The 17,241-nt window shown below is 37.5% G+C and overlaps 1 protein-coding gene across 1 annotated transcript in view; it reads right to left on the bottom strand.

Annotated features, from left to right (window-relative positions):
• Positions 1–17,241, bottom strand: part of LOC110028265 (HEAT repeat-containing protein 5B) — a 168,556-nt gene that overhangs the window by 71,117 nt on the left and 80,198 nt on the right. The window contains 7 exon segments of the mRNA XM_020730035.1: positions 11,784–11,872; positions 12,177–12,281; positions 14,117–14,185; positions 14,271–14,393; positions 14,479–14,547; positions 15,516–15,612; positions 15,764–15,850. Coding sequence (XP_020585694.1) covers positions 11,784–11,872; positions 12,177–12,281; positions 14,117–14,185; positions 14,271–14,393; positions 14,479–14,547; positions 15,516–15,612; positions 15,764–15,850 — 639 coding nt within the window.

The following is a 17,241-nucleotide window of genomic DNA, read 5'->3' as shown; positions in this document are numbered from 1 at the left end:
TCGGAAGAGTTGATTCTCATCTCATCATATCTCACTAGCATACATGATTGCGCCAGTATCATAGATAATACTAGAGTTGACATAAACCACCATAGAAAAAATAAATAAAATCACAAATAAACCCATTAGAAGATTATAACTAACACACTATAAAGGAAAATAACAACAAACTCAACTATCCAACTCAAATTATAGTGGATCTCGAGGTGGTGGTGGTGACCGGTGAGGGGTAAAAAGTGGCGGGATGGTGGGAGAGGTGGTTGGCAAGCAGAAAACAACAAGAAAATAGTTTTTTGGGTATTGAACAACAAGTGCGCGACAGATGTCAACGTCACACAGCTGTTCGGGAGGATAGCAGCGAAAGGGAAGGGATAAAACAGTAGCAGCAGCAAAAATTCAAGTTTGGAACAGTGATGGCAACATGCTTGGAGGACTAGAACAGTAATCAGCACTTGGGAGGGGTTGGGACTAGCTACACGGTGATGAAGTGGTTTGAAATAACTGGAACAGCAGCCAAGAATGCATAAGGGCATTCCTCGTCGCCAGAAAAGATGAAGCGGCAAGGTAACTGGATATGAGCTATTGGAAAACAGAAATTGTAAAAAAAAAAAGCCAAAAGAGGTTGCTCCAGGCAGATGCAGCGGAGAAGGGGTGGTCAGGAGCGATGTGGGAGCATGTTAAAGGGATACGAGAAGATAATCACCGCCTCGAGAGAGGATACAATCAAAATATCACTGAATCCCTCGAATATAGCACTCGAATGGAGAAAAGGATGCCAACAGTTGTCCTAAACAAACTCAAGCAAAAAAAAGACCTAAAATAACAAATAACACACACACATGTATATCTACATTGGAGGGAATCACCACAAGACAGGAGTTGGTATTTGTCCATGGGAACCCTTCTTCTGACCATACTATAAGCGATAATGTTCGGACCGAAAATATGGATGGCCTCGCAGCTCCTATTCAGGAAGCATCAGGTACAAAGGTGACAATTCATACTTCACATACGCTGGAACCTATTATTGTGGCAACAACTTTCTTTCATTCTATTGCGGTTCTAATATCTAATCATACCTAAGATCACATGAGTCAGCCTTCAGATGAAGAATGACAAGTTTACACTTCTCGGCGGAAGAAGAAGGCTGGGAGCACACTCCAACTTGAAAACTTAATGTATAATACTTTGGTTAGTCCTGACAATGACACGAGGCAGAACTAAACTGGTTCATCTCAAGCTACTTGTTTTCTGCATGTTTGAAATTTTTTTGAGTTTACCTGTATCTTTTTTGTTGAGGTATTACTGTACTTGGTATCGTATGGGTAAAGTGCCTCTATTGGGCCTTCTCATAGAACCTTTATATATCTTTTCTATTTCAATAAAATCAGCCCTTAGTCTTTTCATATATATATATATATATGTGTATGTATATATATGTATGTATTGTGTGTGTGTGTGTGTGTGTGCGCGCGCGTGTGTTAATAGGGCAAAGAGGACAGGGTCATATTTGGAGGGAACCATGTGAAAGGGAAGACAACTCGATCCTTCTGCCACCTAGACCGAGACGGTCGACATACAACATTTGTTGCGCCGGGACGAGAACGACACCCTTGCTCCAGGCATGGCCGAGTCTGCACTTTTGACTTTCAACATCAAGGCTCGTTCGCAAGCAAGTTTGTCGCTATGCGTCAATCTCCTGGGATTGAGGGAGATCGACCTCATCCATCAAAACATTTATCTCCTCGTAGTACAACGTCAGGTCGGCCCAGCTATAGATAGCGAAAAATAGTGTATTATCCTAGTAAGTCGATCTTGTAGGTGTTATCACTCAAAAGCTCATCCGAATAGAATAAGAATCTATCATTTTTTGGCACAATCAGAGTTGAAGCAGCACATCGATGTGGATTTTCATAAAGTAACTCTCGAGTCCCTAGATTTGTAATTTGTTTATTCCACTCATACTCGGTTGGATATATCTGCTAAACAAGTTTGTCAAAAGGGACAAAATCTGGAACAACATCTCTGGCAGGTTAGAACACACAAAACTGAAAGGACCTAGATCCCAGTGTATAATGTTCCTTCCCGCATAGATCTCGAGGTGGTCTCCAACATTGCAGTTCATCCGTCTTAGTTCGATCCTCAGTCGAAGGTACAATGTTGCAATAATTTTAATACCCAAATGAAATCTTATAAGCTTTCAGAAGAGGCTCAAAAGAGTCTCAACTCAGACGTATAACACCTACCTCAGCAAGACCAACTCAAGAAGTATCCTATAAATCTAAAAAGCCTTCATTTCTTTTATTTGGAGTTGCCCTGTTTCTGATATTCACTCATCAAACTCATGGCTCTTTTAGACATTCAATATCAGCCATGTTGATGCTCCTCTCAACACTTGCAAAATGATAGCTCAAAACACCAGAATCACATACCTTGAATGAACGCTCATTACATCAAACTCACAACTTTCTAGAAAGGTTACTGCCAACTCAGCTCAAATTTCTATCTCTTGGGCTCCTTTGAAATTGATGGCATCTCTTCCTCGTTGTCTAGCAAATGGTACTCCACTTTCGTATTATTCGTCTTCTTATCTATTGTGTCATTATCTATTTCTTTAACTGCTCTCTGCTCAGTGAAATATATCATTCCTCTGGTTATGCAATCAGCTTCAATATACCTAAATCCATTGCACTTGAAACACTTGCTAGATAGAATAGTTTTAGGAACTGGTTCGCTCCAATGTTCTCTATTTTGAATCAGTTCTCCTCATGCAGGGTTGGCTTAGATGTTGTGCATACTCTGGCTATAAGATTCTTGAGTTGAAACCTGCCTGTAAGAGGTCATGATTACTCGATGATGTGGTCAATCCACCTTAGAAACTGAGGACTGAACACTAGTCAGTAGTGCGAGGGTAGAAACCGACGTTGCATCTCATAGTTTATCTATGATCAGGTAGTGAACTCATCTGTTCCCTCATGCTTATGTATGTTCTTCAAATTTTCCCATAAAAAATAATGCAAGTTTTTTAACATGTTGGATGCTTGTTTCGCATCTCGTCTACTGGGACGATCTAAAACACAATGACACATTTCAAGGTACAGAGTTATTTGATGAACTTGTTCAGATCCATGTGGTCATTGAAATATGAAAAATATATTTTTCAATATTCTGACTTCTCAGAAAGTTTAGGGCACAACTTCAAGATATAGATTCTTCACCCCTGGAATCCGCGTGGTGGAAGAGATTCACTTTAATTCTTCAATCTATCAAGTCACTGTAGTTACAAGGGTGGCCCATCTAGATTTCCTTCTATCGAAGGTAGCAAGCTTCTATTGTAGTTGGCAGGTTCCCACTGCATATCCTCCCTAAAAATTCACTGTAAACCTCTTTGTAAATTTCTCAGAAACGGCATCCTGTCATGACCTCACGATCAGGCTTCCAGCAATTATCTCCTTGACGACATGACAAGGTTTCGAGGTGTGGGTTTGCGGATGTTAGAAACCCTAGGATAGAACTAGGATTAGACTAGCACAGATACAAAATGATACTAGATTTAATCTAAACCACAATGGAAAAAAAAATAAAATTACTACTAAAGCAAATAAACGAATAGACCAAACACACTGGAAAGAAAATTAACAGCAGATTGAACAATCAAACTCAAATTAAATTGGATCTCGGCGTGGTTGTGGCGATCGGTGAGAAATGGAAGGTGGAGGGATAGTAGATGAGGCGGTTAGCAAGCAGAAAAAAACAAAGTAACAATTTTCCGTAAGACCCCAACTAACCCTCGAGTTAGGGCCAATCGTGGTGATATAGAGACCGACAATTTGATTACAATAACTCTCACAAACACATCCTAACTTTTATAATCACAACCCAGTGAGTGATGAAGTTTTCTAGCTAGATCACCGTAACATACGTAATACTTTACATTTGAAATACATACTCAGGGGAATGGAAATCATATTACCCAAAACATGAAAATTATACATAGTTTCTAAATCCAAAAAAATAAAAATATGTACCCAAAAAATATGTACAAACCGCCTCAACTATTGTGCAAAAGCTTTACATAGACACACTCGGTTACCTGCCCCGGTACTCATTGCCCCGATCAGTAATAACATAAGATTATATGCAAGAAAGAAAAATAATGTGCATGCCCGGATGAACCATACAAGTCTACACACAAATCATACCATACTAGCATGATAGAGAACAAGAAAATTGAGCAGATAATTAAAAAACAAAACTACAGTTTAACATGTAGGTCGTAAGCATGAAAGCATAAGTATAATAAAAAACATTATAATATTATACTATCATAACAATGTCATTTCATAGAAGACATACCATAATAATGTCACTAATTTAATGTACAAGGTTCAACTATTTCCAAAAAATTAACTAAAAAGAGCTTTTCGGCAAAATCGGTTTGTTTGAAACCGCCTAATTCTCCTAATAAACCCTTGATTATACAAAATTAATGCAAAATGTTCCCCCAAAAAAATAAATTGAGATCAAATGCGTATATTCAAAGCACAAAATTAGATCAAATTTGTGTCACAATTACCAGATGAAAGACCATTTTGAGGCAATTTTGCAAAGTCAAGAACTAAAGTGGAGCACTTTGATACCCGGGAACTAAAATGATGGCCACACACGAATAGTTAGGAGAGTATTAATGCCCATAACTTCTTTTTTTTTTTGTTCCACCAAACAAATTGTATTGACAGAAAATATGCATAACATGCGAAATTAGAACCCAAAGGAAATTTAACCTAAGGTAGCATATGTTTATTTTAACCAAATTTTCTCTAAATATTACACACGATTTATTTGGATCTTCTATGGGAGCAAGCCCGCACAATTAATTACCCCTCCAAATTGTAGAAAATTACTCTAACTTTTCAATTAGGATGGAAAATCAGGCTCGATTTAGGCTACAATTTAATATTTAGACTTGCATTGACTTGATGGTGAATGGATGACTATATGGAGGTAGACTTGATCAAGATCATAGGATTCAACATCTTAGCCATGCATACGTAGTTTACCAGCGTCAGAGGACTTTTAACCATAATGTCTAAAGAATCTGATTAGCAAAATATAGAATCTTTTCAAAAAGAATGTGACCAAAACTTTGATACGATGCGGGCGAATGGCCAAAAAATACTAATAGTTATGTGGAATAACTCAAATGAGGGCAGCTCTTACGAAAATCAAAGAAAAACAAGCAAGATACATGTGTGATCTACTGTTCGAGAGGTAGATCATCTCTCCCAAACCCCAGACGTCGCTACAGACACTACAAAAAAAAAAAAAAAAAAAACAAACTGCAACCAATAAAATATGCATAAAGAAAAACAAACTGAATATTATTACCCTTAAAATAATCTCCTCGTAACACTTCAAACTCCCCCTCCCCCCAAGCTTTCCCTCCAAGCTCCTCTATTTTCTCCTCCTTGCATACATGATTAAATCCTCATGGACCCTTCCCATTCGCTGAATCGTTCAGTCGCTGCTTCCCGCTTGCTGGATAGTGCGGTCGTTTCTCTCTACCCCGCCTCTTGCTCTTGCTGAGTCATCCGACTCTTGCAATGCACAGAGACATAGAAGACATATCGTAACAGTACTTTGCACCCCAAAGTGCCCCCCGATTGCGCAACCGTAACACTCTTGCAATAGTTTGGAGATGTGCTATGATGCTTTTGGTAGTGCAAATTGTCTCTAGTAGAGTAGTTGTTGTCCCCTCAAGACATCCCGAAAAATTGTTTGGATCCTGCAGCAACTCTGTATGTATCTTTCTAAGTCCTTCATCTAGCTCGCTCTCCCGCCTCAGCACTTCCCAATCGAGGACAAAGGGTATTGATAAGATCGTCAGCTAGGGCTCCTTCACCTTCCTTGATAGAGCATTTGCGGCGTTATTGTTGAACCCTGACAGGTACTGGATCTAGAAATCGTATCCTAGCAACATGGATAGACACCTCTAATGTTCTTCAGTCACCATCCCCTGCTCCAACAGATACTTCAAGCTCCTCTGATTTGTTCTTAAATTAAAGTGTCATTTCAAATGGTAAGGCCGCCACTACTGAATGGCCAAGATAATAGCCATCAAATCTTGCATGAATACTGACTTGAGCCTCACCCTAGTGGGGAGCATCTGACATAAGTAAGCAATCAGTCGTTGGTTCTGCATGAGAACTGCTCCCAATCCGTACATTAATGCATCTGTCTCTAACACAAATGGTCTACTGAAATCTGTAAGTGCTAATACTACACTGGTCATTACTCTCGTCAAATAATTGAAGGCTTGTGTTGCGGCTTCCACGCATATATAATTGTCTTCATTCAGTTGCTCCGTCAGTGGTCATGTTATCGTATCGTGCCCCTTCACAAATTTTCGGTAGTCTCAAGTGAGAGCTAGTAATCCTCTCAACACCTTCAAGCTCCTAGGTAAAGTTCAGTCAATCATAGCCTCAACCTTGGATGGATCTGCTGGTACTCCTGCCCTGATCACCACAAGCCCAAGGTACTCCACATGTAACTGTGCAAAGGAAAATGTCTTCGAATTGGGTAGAACTGGTGCTCTCTCAACTTCTCAAGAACTGTCCTCATGTACTCCACATGTTCCTTCTTTGTACGACCGTAGATCAGAATGTTACAAAAAAAATTAGGACAAATTCCCTGACCTAAGTTTGAAAAATCTTATTCATGAGGGACTAAAATGTGGTCGGGGTGTTGGTGAGACCAAACGGCATCACCAAGAACTCATAAATACCTTTGTGTGTCATAATGTTGGCATGTGCACATCCGTTGGATTCATCCTAATCTGGTAGTATCCCGACTTAAGATTAATTTTCAAGAAAACGACTACCCCATAAAGCTTATCTAGCAGCTCATCACAAGAATAGGAAATTAATCCAACACTGGCTCCTTGTTCCGTGCAGAACCTCCAACTATCATTTTTTTCTTCACCAACAGGACTAGACTGGAGAAATGGCTCACACTAGGTCTGACAATCCCCACCTCAAACATCTCTCGCATCAATTTTTTTAACTCATCCTTTTGAATCTGGGGATACCGATATGGCCTGAATCTAATAGGAGGACCCCCCTCCTTCAATGTAATAGCGTGCTCGTGCTCCCTCGGGATTGGTAACCCGTTTCGCAGCTGAAAGACAATCATAAACTGCTATAGGAGTTGTTGGACCCTTCCGGAAAAAATTGCCCACCCTGGACCTCAGACCTCCCCAATGCTCCGCAACTCCACCAAGTAGCCCATCGTTGCTCATCATATCAACTTCATCATCATTTTAAGCGACACCATGGTTTTGCATAAACTAGCATCATCTTCCTACCTTCCATCTGGAACTCCATCGTCAGGGATTTCCAGTCCACCTTCATCTCCCCAAGCTTCTGCAGCCACATTAGTAACAGAATTACATATGTGATGCCCAAATCCAAGGGAAGGAAGTCATCCACCACCTGTAGGCTATTTAGTGTTAGAACCAACCCCTTTAAAAGTCCTCGACTTTTTTCCACCATCCTTGTCCTCATCATGACGTCGAAGCTCTCTAGGGTCACCAACTCTAACCCTAACTGATCCACGACCTGATTTGAGATAAAGTTATGTGTGGCCCCAATATCCATCAACACCGAAATTGGTTCTTTTCCAATCCATCCCCTCACTTTCAAGGTGTGATTCGAAGTAAATTCCGCCACCGAATTTAGGGACACCTCTGCAACATCGAAGTGTAGATGCTCCTCCTCTGCATCCTCCTCTGCATCCTCCTCTGATTCCTCACCCTCTATCTCCTCCTTCTATACTAAAAGGATCTGAAGGGCGTGATCCTTGCAACAATGGTCTGGGGCATATTTATCGTCACAACGATGACAAAATCCTTTTGTTCTTTTATCTTACACTTCTGCATCGGTGAGACATTTGAAATTTTCCTCGAGACAGGTCCCTGTATTCTTCTCCTTCGGCGTCTCTTTCTGAAATAACATCGTCGGAGCCCTCAGTATCATAATTGTCAAGGCACTCTTGTAGAATCCTCCTGTGCTGTCATCTTTGCTGACATTTTCACTTGTTTCTTGTCCTCCATCATCCTGGGGAGATCTATAATTTCCCTTAATCCACACGGTCTTAAGGGTCGAATGGTTGCTAGCATCTCAGGCTTCAAGCATTTCAAGAACTTCCCTTCTAGTCCTGCTATAGAAAATACCCCTCAACCTATCTGACAAAAGCTCGAACTTCTCCCTGTATTCTTAATAGTTCCCTCCTTAGAGTATAGAATTACTCGTGTAAGTGTCCATCCAAAATGACTCAGAAACGCTCCAACGAACAATCCTTAAATCCTCACTAGTGCACTGGATACATTCACTCCATCCACGGGAACTAAGCTAAAGTTTTTCTTTCCAAACATAATCTTGCCGTCATAAGCTTCTCTTCCTCAACTAACCCATTGACTGCAAAGTATCCCTCCACCTGATACACCCACCGATGTGCATCTTCCCCTTCGAAGATAGGCATCTTCAGTTTTCTGACCCTTGCATCTCCACACCAACACTTCCTCTTCCTCCGGTGTTTCCCCCCATGTATCTCAGTTGAAACTCCCTCCTTCGATCATAGTCATACCCCACTCCTGATTCCTTCCTTCATCCTCAATGCTCTTTCGAGCCCCTGGCACCATCCCTCTTCCAATTTTCGACCCAACCCCAGGAAGTCTCCACTCCCCCTCCTCTTGGAGTCCTAGGGGGGCACTCTTGGTGGTAAATGAGGTCTTCCTCGTTGTCATCACGTTCGATCTCCTTCCCTTTTGATCTGATCAAGGATTTCTTAACCAAGGGTTGATCAACTTGAGCGGTCGGTATGGCCTTAGACTGCATCTCCAAGAGCTTCTTCATCATCTCTCACATTTCTCCTATACTCTCGAATCCGTCCACCATTCAGCTCTCTATGGAAAAAAACGTGTTCTCCATAGAGGCGAACCTTTCTTCCATTCTCGATTTGATTTGCCCAACTTCTTCTAGCACATCCACTTTCTTTATTGTCATCCCTCCAAGAACTTGCTTCTAAAACTGATTGGATACAATCCAAAACCAAAATCAGCAAGCAAACATCGATGAAATAATAATAGGTATGTGGAATAACTCAAACGAGGGCTACTCCTACGAAAATCAAAGAAAAACAAGATACAAGGGTGATTTACTATTCAAGAGTTAGATCGTTTCTCCCACAACCCTAGACGGCGCTATGGACACCACAGAAAGAAATGAAAAACTGCAGTTAACAAAATATGCATAAAGAAAAAGCAAACCATTAGTTATTAGCCTTAATATAATCTTCTCACAACACTTCAAACTTTCCCCCATAAACTTTTCCTCCAAACGCCTCTAATTTCTCCTCCATGCATGCGAGATTAAAGCCCTCACGGGGCCATCCCATTCACTAGATAGTCTAGTAGCAGCTTCCTGCTTGATGAATTGTGTCGTCGCTGCTCCCAACTTGTTGGATCGTGCAATCGCTGCTCCCTACCCCGCTTGATGCTCCTCCTGAATCGTTCGACTCTTCGACAATATGGGTGGGCCACTCTTTTATTGCTCGATCAGTCCCGCCTGGCCCAGTTGAGTTACAAGCATAAGTGCATAACAAACTTCTTCACAAATTTTAACTAGACTTGAAGAAATATGTTTGATATGCATTGAATTTGTAGTTTGTATTGATTTAGTTCTTGGATTCAATTTCAAATGTTAGGCTTATTAGCAGGAAAATAGGCTCAAGTTTAGGTTGAGTTAGGGCTTACTTCTATTAAAAAGCACACAATAATTAAACTGGAGCTTACATGCATTAAAAATCTCAACATTAGATGTGGTAGTTTATTGGCTTTGCCCAGACCCCAATTGGTTAAGATGGGACTTGCAATCATTGGCAGCCCAATTAAATAGGTTTAATTTGATTAGTGTGCTGGTTTTGTGCTGACTAGAATAATCAAGATAAATTTACATCCATCAAAAGGATAATCAATAATCAATTAAGTTTTTGAGTGGCATATAATACTGTCAATTAATTTAATTTGAAAAATGAAACTTAGTGCTCTATTTCTGAGTTTCCTCGAGAGTCGGAGGTTATAACCAACATAATTTGATTAGTGTGATGGTTTTGCGCTGATTGGATTAATCGATATAATTTTACAACCATAAGAAGGGCAATCATACATCAATTAAGCCTTTGACTGGCATATAATATTTTTAATCAGCTTAATTTAAAAAATGGGATTTGTGCTCTATTTGTGAGTTTCCCGGTGAGCCCGGGGTTATAATCCTGGCTTTTGACATACCTGGATTGACTACATATAACTCAGATATCGGAAACAGCCCAAAATTGGGTCACACGTAGCATAATTATTATTATAGTTAATATGGAAGGGTTTTACAGCTAATTAATTATTAAAGTAAATCTTTTCTTTTATTTCTTTCTTAGGGGAAATTTAGCCACTAAGTGGCCTAGGTGTTAATAGGTATTTGCCTATAATTACCCAATAATTCTACTAGGAAAAGTTATTTCAGAGTTAATTTTCAAATTGTCAAGTTGAAGCTGAGTTTTCTTGCCCTTAATGGAGAATTATCTCCTACGGTAATGGAGATGATACCATAGTTTAGTCTTAGACTCAAATCTTGGACAATTATCTCCTACGGTAATGCTTGTTAGCTAAAACCGTTCCAATGATAGTAAAAACTTCAGGTTATATTAACAAGGAAGAAGTTCATAATTTTCTGATTCAACTTCATAGCTTTGCATGCTGCAAATAAGCAGTCAAATCTAAATTTGATCACTGAATCAATAATTTTAGGTTTCATAATTTTCTGATTCAGATTTATACCTTCCTAGTTTATTTTTGCCCGCCTATTCTCCAAACTCTTCACAAAAATAGGTTGCTCTCATACACACAGCAACCTCATCCATTCTCCTATTAAAAAGTAAAATCCACCTACTCTCTTGCTTTGTCATCCTTATTTATTCTCTATACCTGTCTGTAATAATTACTCCCAGGATTTAATTTTCATGATTTTGGTTGAGTCTACTTGCCCTTCGATTCTCTATAACCTTCACGCTTGACAATTTGGTTGATTATGACGACACTAACTCCTTTTTTTTTTCTTTTTGCAAGCCAATGACTCAAGTTAATTATCCACGCTACCAAGGGCCCATTTTCTAAAATATCCCAAGAACCAACCCTAAATCATCTCAAACTCGTGACACTAATAAACTACATCACTGCCATCATCAAGAATACAAATCATGTAATTCATCCACATCTACATTCGTGTTGCATAGAAATGATATCATGGCAAAATGATAACAAGAATGGTTGCAGTAAATCAAAGACCTTGATCTCCACTGTGCATCAAAAATGTTTATTCATGCTTATTTGAGGAAGTTTTAAGATCACGCAGAGATATTTTACTTACCAGGTATGTTTCTTTGGAAAGATTAACAAAACATTTGAATTAAGCATTAGCCGATTTTCCAGAAAGAAATTTTCACTTTCAATCGGAGAATTGAATTAATTTTTTTTGAATTATGGTTAAAATAATCGCATGGGGAATCCGCCAAATGAATGGACAACTAGAAAAGAATCCAAATTGTTATTAGCAGGATGTTATTGAAAAATCACACTAATGAACAAGCCTTAAAGTTTGAAGGAAGCAGAAAAAGAGAAAGTAATGACAAATAATGAATGAAAAAGCATGCGGACTAAGGCATCAATGAATTACCTGCGATGGATGCAACCCAATGACAGTGCAATAGAACAACTATAGTTTGAATCGGTTGTTGATACAAGCTCCCCAAGTAGACTCTTTGTCTAATCAAAATAAATAAAAGCCTGAACTAAGATAAAGCGTTGAATAAACTGATTGATGCAGAATCAGCTTGAATAATACCCCATATGTTACAGTTTGATTAGTGTCACTAGAGAAATTAACAGAGGTCGGTGAGACTACTAGATAATCATTTTATAGACATTCTAAAAAATAATAACAAAAAACTTGTCACGACAAAAATATGCAATGGGTACCAGACCTCAAAAAATTTAACATTATAAATGCATTCATACTGATAAAAAAACAATGAGAACTACAGAACAGCAAGGATTTATGTGGACAGACCATCCTAGCTGTAAAGATGTCACCCCCAAGACGAGCTAACAGCCCAAGTCCTTCGGCACTTGCTCTCCGCTGAGCTGAAGTGATTTCACCTTCAGCCAAAATGCCCTTTTCAGAGGGAAACAGATTAGAAAAATAAAGTAAGCATGATTAGCATCATAACCCAGATTATAAATAAGAGGCATTTACATACATAACACACCATATTCTTATGAATTTAATAAACTCATACCTAAACTTTCATATTTATACATAGCACATAAATCTTCAATATCACACCAAACCACTATTACCACTTTTTCTAAAAGTGAAATGCACATTTTCATACGTAAGTTTAATATACGTAAGTTTAAAGCACCAAAGTGCTATGCATGTAAATGTGAAGGTTTGGGGGTGGGTGTGAGATATGTAAATACATAACAATTGTGCGCTAGGTATGTAAATTTTCCTATAAATAAATACACGTGCACACAGAGGTAAAAACACTCATATACAAAGAATGTATCTTTTCATTTGCATCAATCCCTATATATGGATAGGCATATTCTTCAGTTCAAGGAAGAAATGTGCTTCTTTTGGGATAATAGAACTCCTCCATTTAATTTGCCAGGCTTATGGACCAAAATTTAAAATCAAAATCAAGTATCATGTGAGTGCATGTTTACATCCATCATCACGCACTGTGTGAAGGTTTTCAAGATGGACTGATTACATTGCAAAACAATAGAACATTGACTTTTCCACCATGGGCTTTTGCAACACATCATCACGCATAAAAGCATATTATGTGCACACCATATTAGCTGCTTTCTTATTTCTTCAAGGGTAGACATTTTTATCTTGACTAAGCCTATAAAGATAAATAGGAAAAAGGGTCTTCTAATTCAAATGTGATGAGTGGAACTTTTTGAGTTATAATTCAATAAAAATTTAGCCTTATGAGTTCTTGAGAATTTCCATCACCTTCTTTGTGCTTTAAGAATACAATGCCTTGCCTTGAGGATTCAACAAACCGATATCTTGAGAAATTGACTACAATGGCTTTTGGAACCACTGTGTCGGACCCCATGGGTCTCCAAAACAAATTTTTTTTTTTTTTTTTTTTTTGCCTCTTGTTAATTAAAAAAAAAATCTATAAATTTTAATCATTTAGGCTATCGCGTGTTAACTGGAACCAGCAAAGGTCACTCACGACTTCATGATCTGCATCAACATATCTATGGAGCTTTCAAATATGTATTTTTAGGCTCGTGTTTCATGTTTCTCGCAACCATCAATTTCGCTAATACCTAAAACACAACAAAAGCAACATATATAAACCTAGAGTAACTAACAATTGGGCCCACTCCAGTTAAGCGGCAATCCCAAGAAAAAAGAGGGTTGGCCAGCCCTCAGGGCTTCCTGACTGAACTGGTCCACACGGCCAGGAAATTCCCGCATCCGGTCCAGAAGCAAGTGATGCCCATGACAGTGCAAGGATAGATAACTTCATGCAAGAACAAATGTGCATGTGAATATATACATGCATGAGCAATTAAACGTATGTGTGAATGCTTACTGCACAGTCGAAGCTGAACGAAGATATGTAACCGCAAACTGCATTCATTGATGCATTTATCAATTAATGCATTAATGAGTGGACGAATTGAAACATGTTAGCATGCTCATCTGTCTATATGCAAATATTTTCAACTCATGAGCGCATATTTAAGTAATCCTACAAGCACTATTTATGTCAGCTTATCAAGATATGGACATTATGTATGATAGAACTCACTGTTCGTTTTTGAGAGTTTAATTCATGTGATTCTACTTTTGTAGTTCGGAGATGCATATATTATATAGAGTAATGAATGAATGCATGCATGCAGGTGGATAAAGAGAAATAAAAAACAAGAGAGAGAGGGAGAGAGAATATATTTAAATTACAGAAGAATATATACCAGAAAGATTGATTGAAAAGCACTTAAAATATCAGGCCCGCATCTTTGAACACGTGCACCAAGCATCGCCTGAAAAAAAAAAAAGCCATGAAAAGAGATAGAACTTATAAGAGTTATTTAGATCACACAATTCAGCAGGTGGCATATTTAAGACCTTCAAAGCAGCCAGGAGAGCAACACATGCATTGATAATACTGGTCAAATACCAAAATTGCTTCTTTCCGGTTTTTAGGCAATTGTCAATTTTAGAGAGAAGCAAGGCCTTCCCACCATCATCCTACAAAGTGGTTTAAGATGAACTAAAATTAAACTAGAAATGTCAGAACAGCATGAAAAAAAAATTTGTCAAAACTGGCACACACCTGACAGGAAAAGATAACACCAAAGCACAAAAGCCTTTGATTGACTAACAATTGGCTTATCGAATATGGCTTCAACAAATAAAAAAAATTGTCCACATTAGTAAAAGGAAACAAGAACCAAACAGACATGACAGATTCTAAGAAAAAAAAAAGCAGTCCAAATACCAAAGAAATGGAGTTATTTCTGATCAACAGATAAAACGGGCAATAAAGATCTCATCCTCCATTGTAAAACTCACATAACACAATAACACCAATTAGATCGATGACTTCAAAAATTTTCATTACTAAAATGACGTCACATAATTTCATACAGGTTGACAGCTGATACCACTTTATTTTAATTAGAATAACGTTAGTCATTTTGTATTTAGGGACTGTTTGAGGCGGCTCCAGCTTTGTGTAAAAGTAATTGTAAGGATTTTGTGGGGAAAGAAATTATGGTTATTATAAAAATTTTGTTTTCCGAAAAGATAAACAGCAACTTTCTTACAGCTAACACACAATGGCAGCTCCAGTTGCAAAAAAACAGCTTCCCAGCAAAAAAAAAAAAATTCTAGAAAGCAATAAAAAAGAAATAACCAAACAGATATGTAGTGGAGGTCTGAAAAGCAAAGAAACCTAATTAGTGCAGCCATTGCTGCATGCACGAGATTATTATGATGTTAATTAAGTTAAGGAACACTTCAATAGCAAACCATAACCCAAGCTCAAGAATACACTCTTATCACCAATTCTGAATTAAACAATTCAAAACTTGATGCCAATGGATACAAAACACAAATGACTAAAAAACTGATTTTGAAATATACTCAAAATTATTAAAGAAAATATCAAAATAGTATCAAGTCAAAATATGCTTTATATCCAGCAATGAAAAAGAACAAAAATCACTATCCCAATGGAAATACGTTCAATGATTTCTTATTTACTTTTCTGCATACAATTGCAAGATATATACCTTCAGAACAGTTGGCAGATATTAGAAAGGGAACAGATGCCAAAAACATAAAAAGCATCCAAACTAAAGACACTACCTGTGGAAAACTAGCAAGTTGCCCTTCCCACACGCATGGCATAAGCCCATCATCCTTGCTTCCATCAAAAGATCGAAGTTCATCTTCAAAGCTATCCCTGAATATACCACGAGAGGCTGTGATGCTTATCAAAAATAATAGATTAATCACAGAAATGATGTGGGGACATTGTGAATAAGTTCAAATTATATTGTTCAACATGTTATCTCCAAAATGAAATTGAAATCAGTAGAATTTGAAGAGGTCACCTTCCAGGAATCCAAGGACCCAAACATGCATCCCGTTTGTCTAATAAGAACTTCAAGCATGAACTTTCTTCACACACAGAAGGTTCACTATCCAATCAGAGAACAGACCAATGAAGTCGGTGAACAATAACAGAACATTTAAGGAATAAAATTGTCCGAGATACAGCAGTCAAGCTTTATATTTTTTTAAGGAAGATTTACATATATACCACTCAATTCATATCTATTTACATATCAAGCACCTAAACTTCAATTTTTACATGCATGCCACCTTACCAATGCACCAAAAGGCATATTTCACATTTTAGAAGTTAGAAACGTAGTACTTGTTATGTGATAAGAAAGAATTGGGCGGCATATGTTGCTGTAAAATAAAAGAAGAGGAAAATTAATTATAAATTAAATGGTAACGTCTCACCTGTTCCCACCTGTTGAAGTGCACACTCTAATAACTGATAACCGTTCCCTCTCCTCCTCAGTTACAAAAAAAAAACAAAGCCCAATGGACTCCAAAAGTCAGGATCCGCCCCGAGGCTTGGAATTAACCAAGGCAGGCAAAGATAGTCAGACAGTGTGAATTTAAAAATTTTGCTATTCATTTTCTCTAATTTGTTATTAACAGAAGAAAGAGCCAATAATCAAATTAACTTAAGCCGTTAAAATTAATTTTTGCATCGTTGATGGTTGTCTGCGTTATCTATAAATATTTTCCTTTCTATCGTTCATTTTCAATTACTTAATTAACCTGAAAGGTTAGTTTAAAATAATAATGAGCTAAATGAGTCATTGAATACTCAAATTCCTAAATTACAGCAATACAAAGAAAAAGAACAATATACATGTTCGTTAATCTTCTTTATAAATCAATACAAATGTTTAGCAAGTTATTCAAATAGTCTATATCAATACAAAATTAATTTCATTTAATATTTACATAACCGTCACAGGAGGCACCGTCCAAAAATTATATCACTTAAGGTACTTCAATTTTAATATCAATATCATTTTTCATTTACGTGCATGGTTACATTAGTGTTTCCTCACTAATACCATCAAGAGGTGTTTTATTATAGTCAAGCATGCACATACAAGCATAATATAAATCATTTCGTTTACATTCTAAATATCATCCAATAACTATCTTTTATAACATGCATGTGTAATACATAAGTATAACTATGCAAATCATTCACTTTTATTTCTAGATAATAAAATTAAATAAATGAGCCAAAATAATCATATTCTAATTGCAATAACAAGATATCTTGACAAATGCAAGAGATTTAGAAAAATACAACATTATTACCATAATTACGAAATAAAAGTACTCCCCAAAATACTAATTGTTTTGCCTTGATGTCAGCTCCTCTAAAATTGAGTGTCTAAAATAAGCATGGTACTCACACTTATTACGTTATAAAAAAATAAATAAGTTACCTCATTTTTATTTTTTCTAATCAATACTATATATATATATA

This window comes from Phalaenopsis equestris, unplaced genomic scaffold (assembly GCF_001263595.1).
Source record: "Phalaenopsis equestris unplaced genomic scaffold, ASM126359v1 Scaffold000507, whole genome shotgun sequence".
Classification (NCBI taxonomy): domain Eukaryota; kingdom Viridiplantae; phylum Streptophyta; class Magnoliopsida; order Asparagales; family Orchidaceae; genus Phalaenopsis; species Phalaenopsis equestris.
This window is presented reverse-complemented; position numbering and strand designations above follow the sequence as displayed.